The sequence below is a fragment of the Anolis carolinensis genome, unplaced genomic scaffold (assembly GCF_035594765.1).
Source record: "Anolis carolinensis isolate JA03-04 unplaced genomic scaffold, rAnoCar3.1.pri scaffold_8, whole genome shotgun sequence".
Taxonomy (NCBI): Eukaryota; Metazoa; Chordata; class Lepidosauria; order Squamata; family Dactyloidae; genus Anolis; species Anolis carolinensis.
In genome coordinates this window covers 966,709-989,583 of record NW_026943819.1, presented here as the reverse complement: position 1 = coordinate 989,583, position 22,875 = coordinate 966,709, and the positions used below count along the sequence as shown (strand labels likewise).

The window sequence follows — 22,875 nt, the reverse complement described above, 5'->3', positions numbered from 1 at the left end:
GAATATAAGCATTATATATTACTACTGTATATTGTGCTGTACCACTACACTGCATATTATTAGCACCTAGTATCTGGGCATCCTACAACGAAACAACAACCTCTCAGTCCAAACCAAGAATAGACTAGAACAACTTTATTGTCATTGTATTATCGTACAACGAAATTAAATGCCATCCCCAATCACATTATATATGTATAAATTCCAAATCAAAGCACCACCCTTCCACATTCTAATCACTACTGCACAACTCCTAATGCCACATCAGTGTGAAATGTTCGGCACTTGCTCTGCAAAGGCCACATATGCATTGCTGCTTGGTTTTGTTGGGAAACATATTCAGGTGAATTTCAAACTACAAGAACGTCTGAGCAGGACCAAAGCAGAGAGGCTCACACAAAGACAGCTTTACATGTTGCAGTTCTCCAGGTGGGAAAAAAGGATCCAAATGCCTGTCAATGCCATGCAAGTTGACCTAGAGTGGTCACTGTTTGCAGCATGAGGTTCTACCCTGGAGCCTCCCTCCGTGGCGCCTGCTCTGGCTAACTCGATTAGCTTGCTTCCCATGTTTTCCAGGCTTAATCTGCCCAACTCGATACGGAGGGTTGGTAGCTCTGCAACGAAGAGCAGGTGGAGAGAAAGGGCCCTCAAAGACATGGGCAGATGGCAACCGAAACGGAGGCAGGGTTTCCAGAAGAGCACAGGCGGCTCGGAGGGGGAGCGCATTGCTGGCGCTGCTGCTGCCACTGCTGCTCATTGACGTCAAGCCTGCTTCTCCTCATGGCAACCCTATGAATAAGAGACCTCCAGTCACGCTGTTATTAGCAGCTTTGCTTGGGCCTTGCAAATGCAGGGCAATGGTGGCAATCCGCCCTTAACATCGACTCCTACTGGTTTCCGCTTTTACCACGCACTACCTTCTCCTTTCGTCATGCGTCATCAACCTTGGTCATCCACCAGTACGGCTCCTTTGCACAAGGCGAGCCACGTTTAGCCTCTCTCTTTCGCTCCAGAAGGATACGAAAGATGGCAGCTGAAGGTCTTGGGCGCAATGATTTTACGACAGGTAAGAAAAAGCATACATGCCAAGCTTGGTCCAGAGTCATCAAGTCATGTCAGGAGCCTTGTGGGACCAACAAACAAAACATACAGCCTTGGCCATGTACAGAGAAGGATTCGCCCCAAAGTTTGGAAAATTCGCTGAAATATCATGTCCATAAGGTTGCGTGAGAACGTTTGAGGGGCACTGCCACCCAGAAGGCAAAACACATCCAGGATTAGTTAGCGTCCAAATCATCAGGGTGAAGCACTGTGCAATGACAAACACTGTGCGCATATATATATGCGTGTGTCTGAAGGATGATCCCGAGCCGGATGCCTTCCCACAAAACTGGCTTGTTCCAACTCGACCATCTCGCCCCCGCACCGCCATGGAGCGTGACTCACCCCATCCAGCCTCAGGTTGTGCCTCAACCGCTGACTTCGGGGTTTGGGGCATCAGAGAGAGAGAGAGAGAGAGAGAGAGAGAGCCTTCCTCCCGAATACCAAGAAAACAGGTTTATTTACTTAACAGGCTCGTCTTCCCTGTCTTTCGCCATTGCTGCGACTGCAATCACTACTTTTTAAAAAAGACATGCTGTTTGTGTTTAATTCTGTTTTAATGTTAGTATATTTTAAACTGTATACGAATGCTTTCATGACAAGCCGCCTTGAGTCTCCTTTGGGGAGATAAAGAGGGATATAAATAAATATTATAATATCCTAGGCCCTTGGGAAAAGTGTTGGGGAGACGACTCCCCGACACTTGGACCTAATGTGCATATCTGCTACGTTGCTATGCACACGCAAACAAATAGAAAACAGCAAAGCCAAGAGGACAGGTAGCGGGAGCCGAACCCCAAGGCTGCAGGCCTAAGAGGGCAGAGGCCAGGTGAGCTCCACAAACAAAGCACTTTACCAAACAGGCTCCTTTGTCAATCTGAGACCTCAAGCAGTGGCCCAGGTTGGTGAAAGAAAAGGTGTTCCATCCCTTATTCAGGTCTTAAACCAAGGCCAGGCTCAAGCACCAGGACTTGAACCTGGAAACAGGCAGGATGCCCAAGGAGCTCTTGGATCCCTGAATTTGCCAGTGGTGTTCAACCTTCGGTTATCCAGATGTCCTGGACTTCATTTCCCAGAATCCCTGACCACTGGTCAAAGCAAGGGGGAGGAGCTTTGAAGAGTTTCTTGGCTTCAGCTCCTGAAGTTGATGCTGGAGAGCCTCCGAGGACCAAGGTTTGAGACAACCGTTCTTGGAGACTAACAGGTTTCCCTCTCCCTGGCAATGCGAGCAGAGTTGAGAGACCCACGGACTGCGATTGTAGAACCAGCACCACCGACAAGCCCAAAGCTGACTCCTCTACCCCCCCCCCCAATGGGCCCTGACCACTGTTTGTACAACGGCCAAAAGCTGCAGAGCATGTGGCCTTTTCACCGCTGAGGATTGGCAGGTTTTAGCAGTCGAAGGCTGCAGATGTGGCAAGGAGAGGGTGCCATGCCCAAGCCTTTGCCCACGCATCCCTTGGGGCAGCGTGGGAAGGGAACCGCTCCCACAAAGTCTGGGGAAAGTCTTTGGAAAGTTTGTTGCTGTGGAAACACTCTGGCTCTTGGTTCAGGTGTTCAGAAGGCACCACCATATACAGACGGGGTACAATGCTTGCCCCTTCCCTTTGCCACTGAACGTCCACATATTACACAGCAAAAGGGACGTCAAGGAACCCACTCCTATAGAGACCTACCTGTCCAAGATCAAGAGCAAAATCCCTCATCAACTCCCTCTGAACTCCACTTCTGTAGTGATTAAACCTCTTGGATGTTTTTAAATGGAGCCTGGATGACCATCTGTTGTGGGAGGACTATGACCGTGCCTTCCTGCCTGGCTGAAGCCTTTTGGACTAGATGCTCTTTGGGACTCCCTCCCAACTCTAGTGAAGTATGGACTGCCTGGGAGTCCAGGGCAGTCTCCTTCTCCAGAGGTTTTTGAACTGAGGCTGGATGGCCATCTATCAAGAATGCTTTGACTGTAACTTTCTGTCAGGCAGCCTTTGGGGTTTTTTTTTTTTTTTTGGGGGGGGGACATTTTTCATGCAACACACCTGTGGACTGCAGGCGATACACTCATGTGTCCTGCTGTAAAGTCTTTATCAGTGTGGGCTTTTGGAGGGGGTTGCTTCCATTTCTGTGTTTGTGTAAGACAAAGCGATTAGTCACTGGCTCTGATTAGTCTCATTAATCCATGACTACCCAGATCCATCGTTCCTTCCTTCCTTCCTGTCTTCCTTCCTGTCTTCCTTCCTTCGGGGGCAGAGCCAGCATGAGCCACAGAAGCCTCTGTCATCTCCTTCTCGGCCTCAGGGCAAGAAAAGCCTCCAGAGCGACTCCCTCAAGGCCAAGGCAACTAGGACAGAAGGCCAGAGCACATTCCAGGGCTTGTACTGATCATCAGCATTTCTGGCCAAGGGTCTGCTCCTAAATGCAAGAAGGGAATGCATCTGTATGGGAGAGCTCCTTAAGAAATTGTGGGCCAGGGGCTGAACCAACCCCGGGTCTGCCAGCTCCCCTGCAAGGACCCCAAAACCCAGTCTGGGCTGCCTTCCCAATAATGAAGAAGTCTGGCTGGGGACTTGATGCAGCTGAATGTCCCTCAATATCCCACAAAAGCTCAGCGCTGAGCTACCTCCTTTAGGCAACCCCACAGAAGTGGTGACTCGTCCTGCCTTTGCCTCCATTCACAATTAGAGGTCAGCTCCCAAACATTTGCAGGGCATTTATGGCGCTGTTGGGACGGTTTATTCATTGAAGCAAAGGGATGGTTGGATTTCCCAAGAACAACGGGCTCCTCTACACAGACATCTGCTACCACGTGCCTCAGAAAGAAGCATCTTATGCTGATTTCAAGACTTGATGTCCAGCTGTTCATGTGAATCTTATCCATCTCCTGATATTTATTATTTACTTATTTATTTACAGTATTTATATTTCGCCCTTCTCACCCTGAAGGGGACTCAGGGCGGATCACATCACACATATAAGCCATGAAGCCATGAAGAGACTTCCATCTTGTCTCTTTGCATCAGCTGGAGGCCCCTATCCGCAATAACATGCTATGCTAGTTTTATATATATATATATATATATATATATATATATATATATATATACGCACACACACACACATACATACATATATATGTGTGTGTTTATATATAAATATATATATACAATATAATTTACAATATGTAATAATTATAACATATTGTATATACATATAATATTCATAATATTATATTGTAATACGATATAATACTAATGATACAATATAATAATATTAATTATATATCATATTTTACATGTAATATTACTAACAATATTGCAATATGTTGATACAGTACAATATAGTAATTTGTTACCAGTATTGTACTATACTAATAGAATATTGTATGTAAATTTAATTTGTAAGCCGCTCTGAGTCCCCTTCGGGGTGAGAAGGGCGGCATATAAATGTAGCAAATAAATAAAATAAATATAAGGCAAACATTCAATGCCTTAACAGAACAAAGACAGAGACAAATGCAGGCTCCGAGCTGGCCTCGAACTCATGACCTCTTGGTCAGAGTGATTTGTTGCAGCTGGCTATAGCTGGCTGCTCACCAGCCTGCGCCACAGCCCGGGCCTGATAGCCTCAGTGGAGATGTTTATCTATCCCAGACCTCCTTTGGAACAAAATCCAACGAAGCAGAATCCCTGGCAGATGAGACAGAGCTCATTATGGGAAACTCCACAACAACTCCAAGGTCTGAGCAAGGAGCCGGCACCAGCATCAAGCTGGACCTTTGCTGTGAACCACAGTGACAACATAAGACGGCACCGTAAGGAGAGGGAAGCCACAGAATATGTCGTTCCCAGTGCCATTTCTCAGGGAAGGAACTGATGGGACGGGGACCCAAATCCACCAATGTAACAACACACAACAAAAAGGTCTTCAAAACCAGCTTATGCTGGCACCACTTGAGAAGCATCGTTATTTGGGATGAAAGCATGATTTAGAATTTGGTCAAGCAAAGCAATAAAATACACATTTATTTGAAACCCAATCCCCAGACCTCGGCAACACAGATGGAGATCTTAGACCAAGGAACAAGGAGGTCTCCAACCCTTTCCATCATCGGGAGAGAGGCGTCCAGCTTTTGGGAGAAACACAAGAGGAGCCCCAGTGACAGCAGGCGAGGAGCCAGGAAGTGTTTACATTTACTGCTATTTCCAAATCGAAGTGAGGCCACAGCCATGGACAAAATGCACCATTCCTGGTGGCAATGTCAGCAAATGAAGGTTGGGGCAGCGCTGCCAGACAAGCCCTTGATTACGTCAGACGCCGGCCCCAAAGAAAGATGTTTCGGACGGACGCACCAATTAAGGCCAGCCATGTTTAGAACCAGTGACTCACGGCCACAACGACGTCCCCAAGGCATGCAGCCACGCATTGGAGCTCTTGAATTGAAACACAACACCAGATGTTTTGGACTGCAACTCCCACCATTCCTAACAGCCTCAGGCCCTTTCCTTTTCCCCCTCAGCCGCTTAAGCGGCTGAGGGGGAAAAGGAAGGGGCCTGAGGCTGTTAGGAATGGTGGGAGTTGCAGTCCAAAACACCCGGAGGGACAAAGTTTGCCCATGCCTGCTTTATTGTGCACATGGTCGCCTAGTTGTTGTATTAATGCATTATTCTGCTAGGAATTTGTAGCCTGACAGCTGCTTGTTGTAAGTACATATTTGGTACAACATTCTATGTATCCCTTTATTGTTTAGGTATTTTATTTAGAGGTTATCATTTTGATAATTAGTTGCCACCCTCTTAGATATTATGTATTTAGTTCAGTGTTGATAATCTGCTAGTTTTGTTTTGCTATGAGCAGGCTGTTTACAGAGATTTGGTATGATTTTAATACATGTAGCCCTTGATAAAAAAATGTTTCCCACCAGCTTTATTCATCCCTGACTAGGAGCCAGATCAGATCTTGGCCCTTTTCGGATTCAACGCCTCCATGCTGATTCCCGTTCTCTCCTTTTTTGGGCAAGATTCATCCCAACTGCCTTCTTTTCCAGGTCCACCTCATCTTGGAAGCTAAGCAAGATTCGCCCTGGTTAAGTTATTTGGATGGGAGGCCACATTTCAGAGAAAGGAAGTGGCTTTGCCTTCGGTTTCCTAGCAGAAGAAAACCCTATGAAATTCAGTATCTCAAAGCCCTCAAGATCTTGGAGACCACAGCCCACCATTGGCTTATCTGGAGCATTGATACCCCAACCCTCTGAGAATAATAATAATAATAATAATAATAATAATAAGTTTATATATATCCCGTCTCCATCTCCCCCGAAGGGGACTCGGGGCGGCTTACAGCGAAATCAAAATACAAGCAATGATAAAATATAAAACATCAAAGGACAAAAACAAAAACCAATAATAAAATATACACAATAAGAACTCGCCCCATATTTTGGGGAGCCATGTTTGAGTTTATCAGCCCGCTTTTCAATCCTCCCGTCCCTCAAAGACAGAACACACAACCCATTCAATAGAACTAAACTGATGTGCTCAATGATTTGTTTTTTTGTTTTTGCAATGAGTTCAAGATTTGTTATTCATAGCCCAGATCGCATAGTTAATAGCCCAATCTATTTAATGCATCCTTCTAAGAGCGCCCAGGGATTCCCAGAGTGAATCCGCTGGCAGCGGCTCTCGGCAGCCTCCTTCCAGCCAAGATCCCAAACGGTTCAGGGTTCTCTGAGAAACCACGAGGCCCCAGGAGTGTGGCCACAGCAGGTGCCTTCCCAACAGCGTCAAAGGCATAATTCACCCGGATCGGTATCACAAGCTGGAAGGGTGAGGAGCAAGAGGAAGAGCCAACCGCCAAGCTGGCTGGGTGCAATACTTTAGCTTGGTAAGCAAACAGTGGGTGGAGAGAGGGCTACAGGTCTGAAGCCAATTGGGAGCTCAGATGAAACCAGTGCCACTTCCAAGGCCTGGCAGCCATGCTCTCAACACACCTTCCCTGCCACAGGGAACCATGCCTGGAGGACAATGCTGCCCACCTTTGCAGGTTTGCCGTCCAAGGAACTGCAGAGATGCTAGAACATTGGTCAGCAAGCATCAGGCCTGAGGAGTCCTCTCCTACAAAACACAAGGCCTTCTCCGATTCAAGGAGGGGGACCTGTGTGTGGCGGAAGCTCCTTCCTTGGATGGCCATCTGCCAGGGGTACTTTGACTGTGCTTTTCCTGCATGGCAGAAAGGGTTTGGACTAGACTGCCCAGGTGGTTTTTTCCACCCCTATTATTCTATGCTTCTATGACCCCAGATGTGTCGACATGAGTCTTCATTAAAAGAGGAGGTGTCTGCCCTACCAGAGCTCTTCAGAGAAGTTGCATCGCTGGGCAGGAAGCCACATTCGCCAATGACAAGGCACCAAATGTGAAGAGTCAGCAGGAAAGGAGTTTCGCTTCTACGGCTGATTTATGGGTAGAATGCAGAGCTGGGAAGGCAGGATACAGTGGCCCTGTGGGAAAGGGGTGCCCCCCCCCCCAAACAGCCCACGAGGGGCACACGCTAGCCACTTTCTGCCTCAGCTGGCATGCGGGTGGGAAGGGCCACGCAACACGCAGCCAACCTTCCAGGTTTACGAGACACACACTTTGTCAGGAAACGTTGTGGGGGCTGCCCTTGCCATATGGCTCATGGGAAAGTCATCCTTGCGCATCGAGTCTCCAGAAGGAGAAGGCAAGGGAGCCAAGAATTAACCATAGAGGCGCATATGCATCCGAGAGAGCAGCCCAACCAAGGTAGGAAGCCCTTCATCCTGCTTCCCAGAGGCCACAAGGAATCCACCAGAAAAACCACATCCTCCACCAACAAAAACCCAGCTTCAGATTCCCACAGGCCACATACAGGTGTTGTGATGAGTCGCCACCATGGAGTAACACGCTGGCACACATGTGGAATGCGCTCCCTATGCACGCACACAAATGCTGTCTCAAGCACAAGGACACATACATAGATAGCACTATTTTGACAACACCAGAATGCTCCTTGCAGGCCTCTACCCCTCTCGCATTCCAAGTATTTATTTATGTATGTATTCTAGGCATTTACTTATGACCTCTCAAGTGATCAGGGCCTCTGGGGTGAGACACAAAAGAATGAGCGGCCCCAAAATACGACCCTCGGTCACACCAATACTGCATTTTCATGTTCTCTCTCTCCATCCGCAAGACATGCCATAAACTCCACTATCGGTAACAGGGCAATCCAGTATATTCATGCGTCACAGGCAGGAAGAGAGAGGGGCCCTTAAAGGAATGAGCTGGAAGGACACCTGGAACAGAAAGGCAGGCAAGCAGCAACGGTTCTGCAGGTGCCCCACTTCCTTACCCAAGGAAGCTGCAGGACATCACATTGTCAAAGAGAGGGTTTGGGACCACGCTCCACCAAAAAGGAGATGAGGGAGCCAAAGCCTGCACTCACAGGCCTCTTCTGAAAGGAAGGGAGGTGGGCTAGCCTTAAGCCAAACCCTAAACAGCAAACACAGGAAGAGGTCTCTTTGAAAGAGCAGGAGGTTTGAAGTCAACAAAACCAAGTTGATCACGAAATCAGACCTTCCACAGGGAACTCAATGTCGGTGCGGGGGGTTGTAGAGTCACCATTTTCTCCAGAGGCCCAACACCACCGACAAGGGCTTCAGCAGGGCGAGGGGCTCTCTGCTCAGCTGATCCAAAAGAACCTGGAAATGAAGACGAACCACCCCTGTTTGCTTTTAGCCTCCACTGTCCTGATTGCTTCTTCCTTTTATGTGAGCCGGTAGCCCCAGGGGCTTGGGTTTGTCTTATAATTGATTTCTGCCAGCCACTCTGGGAGCCTTCGAATAAAATATAAAAGGAAACAAACCTCTGCTGCCGTCAGAGCACCAGGCCCCTCGATTACTATGAGAAAAGCAAAGGGCAGCCAATCTATGGACATGGCGCGCAGGCCCTCTCGCCACGGGGGCGTCTTCTTCTACAAGGTGAAGTTTAGGGAAGGCCCAGAGGAGACTCCTGTCAACAAACACTGACCAGCCATTTCCCCCAACGCACACTTCTCCCCCTTTCAGCCCTGGTTGCTTGCTCAATGCTGGCGGACTCTGTAAACAATCCCGCGTTTGTTCCAAGGCTTGTTTGCAGCCAGCCAGCACTCTCTGAATCACTGCAGTGACCGCCTCCAGCAAAGACCACAGAAAAACACAAGGCAACGGGGAAGAGACCCTGCACAAACAGGCATCTGCTGATCGTGCCCTCTGTTTGTCAGAGACAAAGGATGAGCTCAGAACAACAAGGGACCCTGGAAGAGAAGCAAGGGTTTCAAGGGACACAATTCTTCCCTCACCAGTCGGTTTGGCCTTCAGGAATTTACTCTGAACTCTGAACTGAATGACCAACACAGGTCAGACTAAATATTCTCAGAATGCACACTTCTCTGGGGCCTCGCTGGCAGGGAACAATTCTCCTGAGTCAACGGGGCCAAGAGGCCTTTCGGATTCACGTCTACCAGATTCCTGGATGTCAGCAGCCTCTAATTATTTTCTCCAACTAACAACCGTCCTGAGCAAAGCAGACCGGGGAGGGAGGAAAACAGCTTCACTTAAATGCAGCTTTGGACTGCAAGACATAGTGGTTGGCTGTCTAGAGCAAGCATGGGCCAACTCTGGCCGTCCCTCCAGGTGTTTTGGACTTGAACTCCCACCATTCCTAACAGCCTCAGGCCCCTTCCTTTCCTTAAGCAGCTGAGGGGAAAAGGAAGGGGCCTGAGGCTGTTAGGAATGGTGGGAGTTCAAGTCCAAAACACCTGGAGGGACGGCCAAAGTTGGCCCATGCCTGGTCTAGAACCATTGCAAACCAGTTGCTGTCAGGGCAGCTCTTCTGGGCACAGGTTCTTCTGTTCCCATCCCAACGGTCACAACTCATGAACATTATTTCTCAAGTTGCTCCTGACACATACAAAAAAATTCTGAAAATCTTAACACAAATTTGCCAAAAAACAGAGCGGCAGATCGCTCCACTTCCTGGCCTCCCTCAGTTGAATCCTGCAAGCTTTCCATGGGGCTCAAGTGCATCTCTGTGCAGCTGAGCAGCAGCACTTGGCGCAGTGTGTCCTGCCCGAGGCAGTGCCTGTCCTGTGGCTTCTGACGACCTCCTAACCACGGGACGCTTTGGCCCGCAAACTTTCCCCACAGACAGAGGAGGGAGTGGACCTGGCCGCTCACGGTGGGACCAGCTTGCAGACTCCACTCAGGCTTCTGCAGAGAATACTGCATTGCTACCGGGTGACAGCAAAAAATGCGGTGGAGGGAGGCATGGGGAAAGAAAGGGAGAGTGCCGGAGAATAGAAGCAGCCAGCAGCCTCCTCACCTGACAGCCTTCAACAATAGGAGAATTCCTCGTGACGCACATGCGGGTTAGTCAGACCCACTGCCAAGCTGCATTCGGCAACCGATTAGCAACAAGAGACTGCGCCCGCTCCTGCTCTACATATTCCTGGAGGCTCCTCTGCCCAGCCATCTATCTCCCAAAGCATTCTAGGGCATGCTGAGAGATGCCCAGGGACTACTGATGGTGCAAGGACACGGATCGAGATTATTTGGGGCGTGGGACAAATGGCAGGTGCCCTGATATCATTTCCCTTGATAGTAACCATAGAGGTATATCTTGATACCTTCAGACTCAGGGTTCTAGCAGTCTTGGGATAGAATTGGCTCGTCCATCTCTCGTTGGCCACAAATGGACATCAGCAACCAGAGCGCACCTATCCACACACAGAGAGCCAAAGGAGCAACTGGTTTAAGGCCGCTTCCTGCCACCAGCCGGGTGTCACATCAGGGAGAAAGGGGAGCATATAAGCCCCCAAGGTCACTATCAGCTAAGAGGAAATGCTTTTCTGCTCCGTGCCTCACAAGTGTTACTCTCCTCTTTATCATGATCGGAGCCCTGACGTTTCATCACTTTCTTGGACAGTAGAATCGCCAAATGTGAGCTGCAGCAAAGGGAAGAGAAATGTCCCAATGAATTATCTAAGTCAACCACTGAAGCAGCCAACATAGGTACACACTAGATGTCCCACAGGAAGGAGACAAGACACCCAAGCATCCAACAAAAACAACGTTCAGGACCCTGATCTAAACGAGGCTGGCTTCCGAAAGGTGGAGTTTAGAAACTCTTCTGCCCTGCATTTACTTTCCCATTCCGCCTTGCCTTGGTGTGCTGAGAGATTGGACATACAAATATTTGCAAGAAAAACCATCATCCCCGCTTCCTCTTTTCCTCAAAAGCATTCTAGTCCTGCCCACCTGATGCAAAGCTCCATCGCCACAAAGGTTGAAAAGGTGTGCTGTTCCAAAAGAAAGAAGAATACAAGGCAAGGACCATTCCAAACCTTTGAAAATTACACCACAAGAAGCAGAGCTCTGGCCACTGTTGCCGACAATTTTTGAGTGTTTTTGGGATCTCAGACAGTGGCACAGCACAGATCAGAACCGCAGTCGGAAGAGATACCCCACAGGGCCATCCAGCCCAATGACACAATCCAAGCCTTCCCAACAGAGAGCCAGCTTATTGATAGACCTCCAGAGAAGGAGACACCATCGCACACAATCCCACTGTTGAACAGATCCGACAGTCAGGAGGTTCTTCCTAAGGTTTAGATGGAAACCTCTTTTCCTGCCATTTGAATCTGTAGCCGTGTTGCTTCCATTCAAACATGCCTTGGTCTCCTCTTTTTCAAACTCAACCTCCCCAATTCCTTCAGCAGTTCCTCAGAGGGATTCATAGTTTCCAGACATTCAACCAAAGGCCAGGATGGTGAAGAGGAAGCCTGGGCAATGTTTTGCCATGTTTAGAGTAAAATAGCTGTGGTTAGCTTCGATACAATAAGCCTAGTTTACCTGGGAACCAATTCTGGATTTATTTCAGAGAATAATAATAAAAATACAAACATTCCTTATATTTCTGTTTGGTCCCACTTTGCAGTCTTCAGGAGACTCAATGCTCTGAATATCTGCATTTGCGAGACAGCAAAGAATATGGTGGCATTTACACTGTAGAAATAAGTGCAATTTCCATCACTTTACTGGCTACAGTTCAATACTATGGACTCGTGAGAGTTCTACTTTGACAAGGCATTTCACCATCTCTTGCCAAAGAGTGCAAACGGTGACTCCTAGGATTCTGTGACTCGCAATGCGCCACGGCCGCTCAAGCCCCACCAAACTTGCATTCACGGTGTAGAAAGGCACCCTAAATATGCCACCAAATGACAACTCCCACTGCATTGGGCCAAAATCCCTTCGTTCAACACCCCTTTACCAAACTACAGATCCCAGGGATGCAGAGCACTGAGCCGCTTTGTGTCTCCTTTAAAGCAAAAAAAAGAAAGAATAACAACAATAATAATAGTAATAATAATGGCATTTTAAAAAGTGCCAAGATGCATTAATGCAGCTGTATACAGCTAACAAATATAAATAATAATAATATAAATAATGAGGGCAAAGTGGTGCCAAGAATGCATGAATACGACTGTATGTAAATAAGAAATAATAGGAATAATAGTAATAACAATAATGGCAATCAAAGCGGTGCCAAGAATAATAGCAATTATAATAATAGCAATGCAAGTGGTGCCAAGAATGCCTGAATTTGATTGTATGTAAATAAGAAATAGCAGTAATAAAAATATTGCACAAATGTAACCTTATGTAAATAAGAAATAATAGTAAAAAGAATGCATGAATGTGACTGTATATAAATAAGAAATACTAATAATAATAGCAATGAAAGTGGTGCGAAGAGTGCATGAATGCGACAGTGTGTAAATAGGAAATAAGCATGATAACAATAATGGCTGTCAAGAGTGCATAAATGCAAGTGTAGATAACAAATAATAACAATAATAATAACAGCAATGAAAGTGGTGCCAAGAATGTATGAATGCGACTGTATGTATATAAGATACATTAGTAAAAATAATAAAATGGGACTGCATGTAAATAAGAAATCATAGTAGTAATAACGGCAACAAAAGCAGTGCCAAGAGTGAATGAATGCGACCATATGTAAATTATAAACAACAACAAGGATGAGGACGGCAATGAATGTGCTGAGAAGAATAAACAAGGAGGAAAATGGCAATGCTCCCCTAAAATGCCCCCCGCCCTAAAATGACTCTAAAATCAGGACAGTAAATAAAGAACAACACTCAGAAAACAGAGGAATTCCAGACAGGAAACCATCAGGGCTAGAATTCCCCCAGGCGGAAAGCAGCCAGGCTTTGAAGCTGCAAGGCTATTCAGTATGAAACAACAACAAGGAGGAGGAGGGCAATGCAAGTACAGTAGAGTCTCACTTATCCAAGCCTCGCTTATCCAACGTTCTGGATTATCCAACGCATTTTTGTAGTCAATGTTTTCAATATATCGTGAGATTTTGGTGCTACATTCATAAAAACAGTAATTACAGCATAACATTACTGCGTATTGAACTACTTTTTCTGTCAAATTTGTTGTATAACATGATGTTTTGGTGCTTAATTTGTAAAATCATAACCTAAATTGATGTTTAATACGCTTTACCTTAATCCCTCATTATCCAACGTATTCTCTTATCCAACGTTCAGCCGGCCCATTTACGTTGGATAAGCGAGACTCTACTGTAAATAAAGAACAACACTCAGAAAACAGAGGAATTGCAGACAGGAAACCATCAGGTTTCCCCCTAAAATAACTCTAAAATCAGGACAGTAAATAAAGAACAACACTCAGAAAACAGGAATTCCAGACAGGAAACCATCAGAGCTAGAATTCCCCCAGGCGGGAAGCAGCCAGGCTTTGAAGCTGCAAGGCTATTCAGTATGAAACAACAACAAGGAGGAGGAGGGCAATGCAAGTATAGTAGAGTCTCACTTATCCAACATAAACGGGCCGGCAGAACGTTGGATAAGCGAATATGTTGGATAATAAGGAGAGATTAAGGAAAAGCCTATTAAACATCAAAATAGGTTATGAGTTTACAAATGAAGCACCAAAACATCATGTTAGACAACAAATTTGACAGAAAAAGTAGTTCAATGCGCATTAATGCTATGTTGTAATTACTGTATTTATGAATTTAGCACCAAAATATCACGATGTATTGAAAACATTGACTACAAAAATGCGTTGGATAATCCAGAACGTTGGATAAGCGAGTGTTGGATAAGTGAGACTCTACTGTACTGACAACAGAAGAATTCCAGAGAGTAAACAACCGGGGCCAGCTAACACCTCCGAAGAAAGGGTTCCTCCCCCCAGGCGGGAAGCAGCCAGGCTTTGAAGCTGCAAGGCTATTCAGTATGAAACAACAACAAGGAGGAGAAGGGCAACGCAAGTACGGACAAGAGAAGAATTCCAGAGAGGAAACAACCGGGGCCAGCTAACACCTCCGAAGAAATGATTCCCCCAGGCGGGAAGCAGCCAGGCCGGGGGGGGGGGCGTGCGGGCCTGACCTTGGCGCGGGTGAGGAGGTGCGTGGCGAGCTTGACGACGGCGAAGTTCCCCTTCCCGATGGTGCGCTCCACCTCGTAGTGCCCGATGCGGGCCGGGCCTAGCGGGGGCGCGGGCCGGGGGGCGGGCGGGGGCGCGGGCGGCGGGGCGGCCGGGGGCGGCGGGGCCGGGTGCGGGGGCGGCGGGGGCGGCGCCAGGCGCGGGGCCGCGGAGGAGGGCGGGGGCGCGCCCGGGGGGGAGCCCGCGCACGACGCGCCCCCGCAGCCGCCCCCTCCGCCGCCGCCGCCGCCGCCTCCCGCCGCTGCTGCTGCCGTGGCCGCCATCTTGTCCTCCCGCCCTCCTCCCTCCTCTCCTTCCCGGCGCTGAGTGAGATCATCCGCACGGGGGCGGGGCCGCAGCCATGGCAACCGCAGCCTGGAGGACGGGAAGACATGGAGTGACGTCGCCGACACCCTATTGGCTCTCCTCCGCCGCCATCTTCTCCTCCTCCTCTACTCCCCGGCCGAAATAGAAGGGGCGGAGCCACAGCACTCTATTGGCTGCCCTTCTCCTCCATCTTGTCCTCCCGCCCTCCTCCTGGCGCTGCCGCCATGGCAACGGCGGTGAAGGGGGCGGGAAGAGGACGCCTCTGACGCCACCCTATTGGCTGCCCTCCACCGCCGCCATCTTGTCCTCCCTCCCTCCTCCTCTACCCGGCGCTGTCGCCATGGCAACCGCACTAAAAGGGGCGGAGCTACTATAAGGGGCCCCTTAGAGTAGGAATGAATAGCAATACAGTAGAGTCTCGCTTATCCAACGTAAACGGGCCGGCAGAACGTTGGATAAGCGAATATGTTGGATAATAAGGAGAGATTAAGGAATAATAATAATAATAAATAATAATAATAAAATTTCGGCACATGTTGCACTTTGCCTGGGTTCTATGAATTAGTCTCCAGTGTGAATATTGTATGTTTTATGTTGATTTTAACGATTGTTTTTACTGTAATTGATGTTTTTATTGGATAACTGTTTTATTGCTGTGTTTTGATATTTGATTGTTTTATCGGGCAAGGCCCCATGTAAGCCGCCCCGAGTCCCGTCGGGGAGATGGGGCGGGGTATAAAAATAAAGTTATTATTATTATTATTATTATTATTATTATTATTATTATTATTATTATTATTATTTATACCCCGCCACCATCTCCCCGCGGGGACTCGGGGCGGATTACATGGGGCAGAGGCCCAAAGAACATAGGACAAAATATAGGCAACATAATACAAATCACACTATAAAAAGATAAAACAGTAATACAATATATCAACTAAATCAAAAATACAGGATAAAAAATTGCATTTAAAACACATAAATGGTAAAATCTTAATAAATATAGGATAGATTATTAAAAACTCTCTGGGGCTGATTAATTAATGACTGTATCTCCAAAGGCCTGCCGAAACATCCAAGTCTTCAGTTGCTTCAGGAAAAGCCTATTAAACATCAAATTAGGTTATGATTTTGCAAATTAAGCACCAAAACATCATGCTTTACAACAACTTTGACAGAAAAAGTAGTTCAATACGCAGTAAAGCTATGTGGTAATTACTGTAGTTACGAATTTAGCACTAAAATATCACGATGTATTGAAAACATTGACTACAAAAATGCGTTGGATAATCCAGAACGTTGGATAAGCGAGACTCTACTGTAATATGAATAATCGTAATGAATGACTATAGAAAAGGCAAGGAAAGAAAACCCCGTTGTTAGAGTCGCTTTCGCAGCCATGCTGTGACGCCATCGGCCCGCGTCAGGGCCCCGCTTTGAGGCGATACCACCCGCGCATGCGCCTCAACGGAAATTCCTTTCGAAGATGGCGGCGGGAGGCTAGAGAAAGGAAAATGATAGAAGGTTTTTGCGCCCTCCGGCTCGCCGTAGACTGCGCGGGGGCTCCCCCTAGAGGAGAGAAAGGCCCAAGCCAGACGGGGGTGTGTGTGAGAGAGGGAGGAGGGGGCGGGACTTCCGCCGAGCGCTGCCGCCGATTGGCACGCGCCGAGGGAGTTGCTGGCGGAAATGGCTTTCTGCGCAGGCGCGCTGCGGGAGGAGGAGGGGGAAAAAGAGGCGGCGGCAACCGAGGCGAAGGTTTGGGGGGCTGCGCGGGGGGCGGGCGGGGGTCCGAGGCGTCTCCTTGGCAACCGGGGCCCCTCCCTCCCTAGGGTGGAACTCTTCAGTCCCACGGCAGTGTCTACAGCGCGGGATGGATGCGGGTTAGCGCCGCTTTGGACTCCCATGCCTCAACATTGGCCGAGCCTGGGCCTGGACCGCAAAAGGGCCAATGTTGTGAAACCACAGGCTCTGGGAGGCCAGGCAGTTCAAGTGGGGACCAAACCGCGCTAATTCCGCAGTGTAGACGCGCCCAGAGATACCACAGAGCAGCCCCATAGAGATCACTGGCTTCTATAGAGAGATGAAACCACCACCATCATCATCTTTTGTAGACAAACAATAATCATGTCCTATCATCAGGCATCAAGAAACAATTGAAAACTTGGATGTTTAGGTTGGCCTTTGGAGAGACAGCCATTGGATGACCAGCCTCATTATAATTCTATTCTGAATTTTACTAGGTCCCTCTTATCTGGGTATTTTAATCTAATGATTCCACAGTAGAGTCTCACTTATCCAACACAAACGGGCTGGCAGAACATTGGATAAGTGAATATGTTGGATAATAAGGAGAGATTAAGACAAAGCCTATTAAACATCAAAATAGATTATGATTTTACAAATTAAGCACCAAAACATCATGTTATATAACAAATTTGACAGAAAAAGTAGTTCATTACACATTAATGCTATGTAGTAATTACTGTATTTACGAATTTAGCACCAAAATATCACAATGCATTGAAAACATTGACTACAAAAATGCGTTGGATAATCCAGAACGTTGGATAAGCGAGAGACTACTGTATTTTTATATTGCTGATGCAGTCCCCCCACTTATGAAGTTTGACTGAATTGTATTGGTGGTGGTTTGATATTATTACTGTTGTATTAACTTTTGTTTTAACTTTGGTTTATTACCTTATTGTGTTTTAACCTGTGTATATTGTGCTAATGTATTTGTGTTGTTACTTTTGTAACAATGTTAGCCGCCCCGAGTCCCGAGATGGTGGTGGGGTATAAATAAAGTTTTATTATTATTATTATTATTATGCATGGTGTGCTGGACTCTAACTCCCAGAATTCCTCCGAGCCGCAGACCCCTCCCTTTTCACCCTCAGCCGCTTAAGAGGGACCAAACTGCACTAATTCTACAGTCTAGGTGCAGCCATAGGGAACGCAGGGCAGTCCCCTAGATATCCATGACTTTTATAGAGAGAGAGGACAATCATTATCCCTGAGCCATGGCCGTTCAAGGGCGACCAAACTGCATTAGTTCTATTAATGGGAATACTTCCTGCGGACGGCTGCTGACCGTGTTTCTCTCTCCAGGGATAGGATGAGCCAAGGAGACTCCAACCCGGCGGCTGTCGCTCACGCAGCCGAAGACGTCCAGGGCGATGACCGGTGGATGTCACAGGTGAGAATGGAAACGTAAATGGCTTCATTTTGAGACTCGTGCCCTAAAAGCACATGTGAAAACGTGTTAAATTAGTCCACATTTGATCTATGGTTTGTGTTGCTTTATAATGTACCAATGAAGCTAGGCTTAGTTTTTGCAGACTGTGTTGTTTCCATCCAGGATTCTTATTTGTAAGTTTGAAATCTCTTTAGTTTTTGTTTTGCTTTGCATAAGGATTTAAAAGGCCACAATGAGTGACAAAGGAAAGGAGCATCGTTGAGAGGCAGGCAAGTTTGCTTTAACCTACCTGCCTCTGTGATTTTCCAGCACAACCGATTTGTCTTGGACTGCAAAGACAAGGAGCCGGACGTGCTGTTTGTGGGGGACTCCATGGTGCAGTTGCTACAGCAATATGAGGTAATTGGCTGTTTGGTTGTGCATTTAAGTAAATTAGATCTAATTTGCCAAATAGTCACTGTTGAATGTTTTTATGTTGAATGTTTTTATATTGTGGAATGATATTTTAAATTGTAAGTCGCTCGGAGCACTCTGGTGGAGAGTGACTAATTAAGAAATAAAGTGAAGTAATTGTGGGATCGCCTTCCGTGGCTTTATTTGCTTCACTCCAAGGAGGGATTGCAAAGGATTCTGGGATTTTTATGCGGCTGAGGGGGGAAAGGAAGGGGCCTGAGGATGTGAGGAATGGTGGGAGTTGTAGTCCAAAACCCCTGGAGGTCCCAAGTTTGCTCATGCCTGGCATAAGGGGATGACAGCAATAATTTAAAAACAGTTTTGCTATAACAACGTAAGCAACGATAGGAGCTGTTTCTCAGTAATGCCAAATATTACATTTGTACCTTGGGCAACTCAAAAGCGATTGCGGCTAAAAGGAGTCATATGTATTACCAATAGACTGAAGAGCAGTTTTAATGCTCTGCTTTTGTCGGTGAACTGGTTTCTTTGCACAGATCTGGCGCGAACTCTTTTCCCCTTTACACGCGTTGAATTTTGGCATTGGCGGGGATACAACGGGGCATGTGTTGTGGAGGCTGAAGAATGGCGAACTGGAGAACATTAAGCCTAAGGTAAACGTTGTGCCCGAGAGAGCGATGCCCTCTGTTTTGCTTTATTATTGAATCCATAAAAAGAAATAGATAAGCGATGCCCCTCGGTTCATAAATCTAGTTTGCCGGACGTTGTAGCATTGTAGTCTGTTGCCTCCATCGCATTTCTAGCTTGTGGTGTGTGAATGGCTGCTGTGTCACACAAATCCCTATCGCCTCATCCTCCTCTTTGGCTTGGACTCTGTGCTGTCTCCCAAGTCCTGACCCCTTGTTCTCGCCCTCAGGTCATTGTCATCTGGGTGGGGACGAATAACCACTTCAACACAGCAGAAGAGGTCGCCGGTGGGATCGAGGCCATTGCCAAGTTCATCAGTTCGCAGCAGCCCCAGGCCAAGATCATCGTCCTGGTAGGCCGTCCCACCATCGCGGGTTGGGTGCTGGGATCCCATTGGGGCCTAAGGATCCTTTGCTGGAGTGCATTCTACGGAAAGATTTGGCCTGCTCTTCTCCTTTTCCCAACTCTGATAAGAAGCCGGGCTTCCCTTGTTCCCTGAGCAGCAGGCGCAAAAAATTACATATGTGCGATTTCACTGGGACCACGATGGAGAAAACCATATTATCATTATGTATTATTATATATTATCAGTTATATTATTACATTACAATATTATTGTTATTAGTAATTATAATAAATGAGTGGAGGGTGAGTCCCTGCTTGTGGCAGAGGGAGCGGGCGGCCTTGTGGTCCGAAACCCGCAAGCAGTGGAGAGCAATGCTGTGCCTTCTTCTTCCTCCCAGGGCCTTTTGCCCCGCGGCGAGAAGCCCAACCCCCTGCGGCTGAAGAACGCGCTGGTGAACCAGCTGCTGAAGGCCTCTCTGCCCAAGCTGTCCAACGTGCAGCTGCTGGACGTGGACGTGGGCTTTGTGCACTCGGACGGCACCATCTCCTGCCACGACATGTTCGACTTCCTGCACCTGACGGGGGCCGGCTACGCCAAGATCTGCAAGCCCCTCCACGAACTGATCATGCAGCTGCTGGAGGAGACCCCCGAAGAGAAGCAGGCCACCCTGGCCTGACCCCCGCGGTGTGGCTCCGACGGTCCCCTGGTCCTTCCTTTCTCCTTCCCTCCCTTCCTTCCTTCCCTCCTCCCTTCCTTCCCCAGGCACTACAGAACCCTCCCTGCTCCGAGCGCGTTCCATCCTCCAAAGTTACCGGGTCTTGTCCTTTTTTCTAAGCACTGGCCAAGGGAGAGGCAGAGAGAGAGCCACCAAACAGGGTGGGTGGGCATAGCTGTAGGAAGCGGATTATTATTATTTTTTGTTTACATCCCCAGCACCCCTGCCCCTAGTTCTGCTGGATGTCTCTCATTCATTGTCCAGCCCGAGCTCATCCGTGGCATCCACATTCCACTCCCCCGACTTGGAAGAGGAGCAGCTTCCTTCCGATTATTCCAGTTTTTAAAAAATACTTAATTGGGGTTAGGAGTTTTGTTTTGTTTTAAGTGATAACTCGCTGCTTTCTGGCCCCAGGAGGCAGGGACAGACACCGTGCCCAACCTGTGAAAAAGAACCGCATCCGGATCAAGTGAAGAGGAACATGAAGAAGAAGTCATTTCAGGCCACTTGCTTTGCATCTCTCTAGCTTGATGCATGTTGGGGTGGATGGAGAAGGGTGGGAGGGCTTTGCTTTTGCGTCTTTCCTTGGGTGTAAAACTGACATCTCCGCTCCTTGGGGCTGCTTGCATATACCGTACATTTATTTTGTTTTACTGTTTTAAGAAAAGCAAGTGACTGTTACTTTCTCTTATTCCCCCTCTGACAAAACCACCCTCACCTTCCCATCAGTTTTCTTTCAAAGCATGCAAGCTGCAAGCTTTATGAGTTTGGAGGTGTATTATTTCCTGCGTTGTGTCTGGTTATGTTCCAGTGAGGGACGCTAAGCCCGGTTTCAGTTGTACATTCCCTGCATTGCGTCTGGTTGTGTTCCAGCAAGGGACGCAAAGCACGGTTGCAGGCCTCTTTCAGGTGTATATGTCCTGCGTTGCATCTGGTCCCAGCAAGGGATGCAAAGCCCAGTTAGAGGTGCATTTCAGGTGTATATTCCCTGCATTGTGTCTGATTGTGTTCCAGTGAGGGAGGCAAAGGCCAGTTGCAGGCCCGTTTCAGGTGCATATTTCCTTCGTTGTGTCTGGTTATGTTCCAACAAGGGATGCAAAGCACAGTTGCAGGCCTGTTTCAGATGTATATTCCCTGTGTTGTGTCTGGTTGTGTTCCAACAAGGGACGCAAAGTACGGTTGCAGGTGCATTTCAGATGTATATTCCCTGTGTTGTGTCTGGTTGTGTTCCAACAAGGGACGCAAAGCATGGTTGCAGGCTCATTTCAGGTGTATATTCCCTGCGTTGTGTCTGGTTGTGTTCCAACAAGGGACACAAAGCATGGTTGCACGCCCGTATCCGGTGTCTATGTCCTGCCTGGCGTCTGGTTGTGTTCCAGTGAGGGACGCAAAGCCTGGTGCAAGCCCTGAGAGGCGCTGCAAAGAGAGAGAGCCATTGAGGAGCGTGGCCTTGGGTGTGGAGACCTTTTGATGGCGAGGGACCAGGGATATAAAGCCTGTATCTCCAAAGCAGTTGTCCCCATCCTTTGGGGTCTCCAGGTGTTTTGGACTCCCACTCCCAGAAATCTCAGCCAGAAATGGTGGGAGCTGAAGTCCAAAACACCTGGAGGGAAGAGGCCCAAAGGTTGGGAAGGAAGGGACCAGCCCTTGCAATGGGGGACTTGCATGGCTTGTTTCGGACAGGGATGCAGGCAAGTCTCTGATGCAGAACTGCAGGGGTGATGTTTATTTTTCTTGCTGCAGGGCTTGCGTCGCTCTCAACGTCCCCTTTTCTCCCGGCCTTGTTCCCTTTGCGCTCTTTCCTCCAGCAAAAGGAGTGATGCTTTCAATGCGAAGCGTTGTGTTGCATTGTGCACCAAGCCAGGGCCGCGTTTCCTTGCCTTGTGCCTGGGAATGTCGGGTGTGCAAAGTCTTGGCCCACCTGCGAGGCCCGGCTCCCTTCCTGCGCTCCTTCCTTCCTTCCTCCTGCCTGCGGTCCCGATCCTGGGAAGCCATTCCCCTTCCTCCTCTTCTTCGGACCCCCTTCTCTCTCTCTTTCTCTCTCTTATCAAATCTCATTGCTGTTTACAGTTTGTGTGCCGCGACCCAGAAGAATCCTGTTTTTTTTTGTCTGTCCTGTGATGTATGAGCATTGCCAATTTTATATTTATTGCAGCAAAAAAAAAGAGGAAGGAAAAAAAAATAGTGTGAAAGCAAAAAAGGTCCGGGAATGTCGTCTTTCCTCTTTGTCAATGTATGTCTGGGAAATGGGGAGAAACGGGGGAGGGGTGCCCCCATCCCACCCCTGCACCCCCCTCCCCCTCCCCCAAAAACAAGAACAACGGTGGTTCGGCTTTGGCAAAAACCAAGGGCACCGAAGACGAGTGGTAGAGCTCACTGTTTAGTGCATATTTCAATATAAATGTATATGTTTCACCAACCGGTCCGTGTGGGTGTCTCTCATCTTGGGAAAAAGGGAGGAGAGGGAGGGAAAGGAAGGAAGGAAGGAAGAGAGGGATTGGAGGGAGAAGGAAAGGAGGGAGGGAGGGAAAGGAAGGAAGGAAGGAAGGAAG

General features: G+C 47.9%; 2 protein-coding genes across 4 annotated transcripts in view; one reads left to right on the top strand and one right to left on the bottom strand.

Annotated features, from left to right (window-relative positions):
* Positions 1-14,910, bottom strand: part of sik3 (SIK family kinase 3) — a 51,886-nt gene extending 36,976 nt beyond the window's left edge. Inside the window, exon 1 of one of the 2 annotated variants that reach the window (XM_062960910.1) lies at positions 14,596-14,910. The gene's annotated coding sequence lies outside the window, so the exon portion shown is untranslated. The remainder of the gene's footprint in view (positions 1-14,595) is intronic. The other variant, XM_062960911.1, reaches the window with a different exon arrangement.
* A 1,680-nt stretch (positions 14,911-16,590) lies between these two features.
* pafah1b2 (platelet activating factor acetylhydrolase 1b catalytic subunit 2) lies at positions 16,591-22,742 on the top strand. 2 transcript variants are annotated; one of them, XM_062960908.1, is made up of 6 exons: positions 16,591-16,717; positions 18,074-18,161; positions 18,471-18,560; positions 19,112-19,228; positions 19,492-19,614; positions 20,006-22,742. In XM_062960908.1, the coding sequence occupies exons 2-6, from the start codon at positions 18,081-18,083 to the stop codon at positions 20,282-20,284; spliced, it is 690 nt and encodes a 229-aa protein (XP_062816978.1). In that variant the 5' UTR covers positions 16,591-16,717; positions 18,074-18,080; the 3' UTR covers positions 20,285-22,742. The 2 variants fall into 2 exon arrangements, with proteins under 2 accessions (XP_062816978.1, XP_062816979.1); XM_062960909.1 differs by lacking the exon at positions 16,591-16,717 and adding an exon at positions 16,780-17,217.
* Positions 22,743-22,875: the final 133 nt, after the last annotated feature.

Excerpts from the sequence above, each read along its gene's own strand:
- pafah1b2 (XM_062960908.1), top strand. The coding sequence starts at position 18,081 with ATGAGCCAAGGAGACTCCAACCCGGCGGCTGTCGCTCACGCAGCCGAA. Across the intron at positions 19,229-19,491 it reads TGGAGAACATTAAGCCTAAG|GTCATTGTCATCTGGGTGGG; the intron begins GTAAACGTTGTG and ends TCTCGCCCTCAG. Across the intron at positions 19,615-20,005 it reads AGGCCAAGATCATCGTCCTG|GGCCTTTTGCCCCGCGGCGA; the intron begins GTAGGCCGTCCC and ends TCTTCCTCCCAG.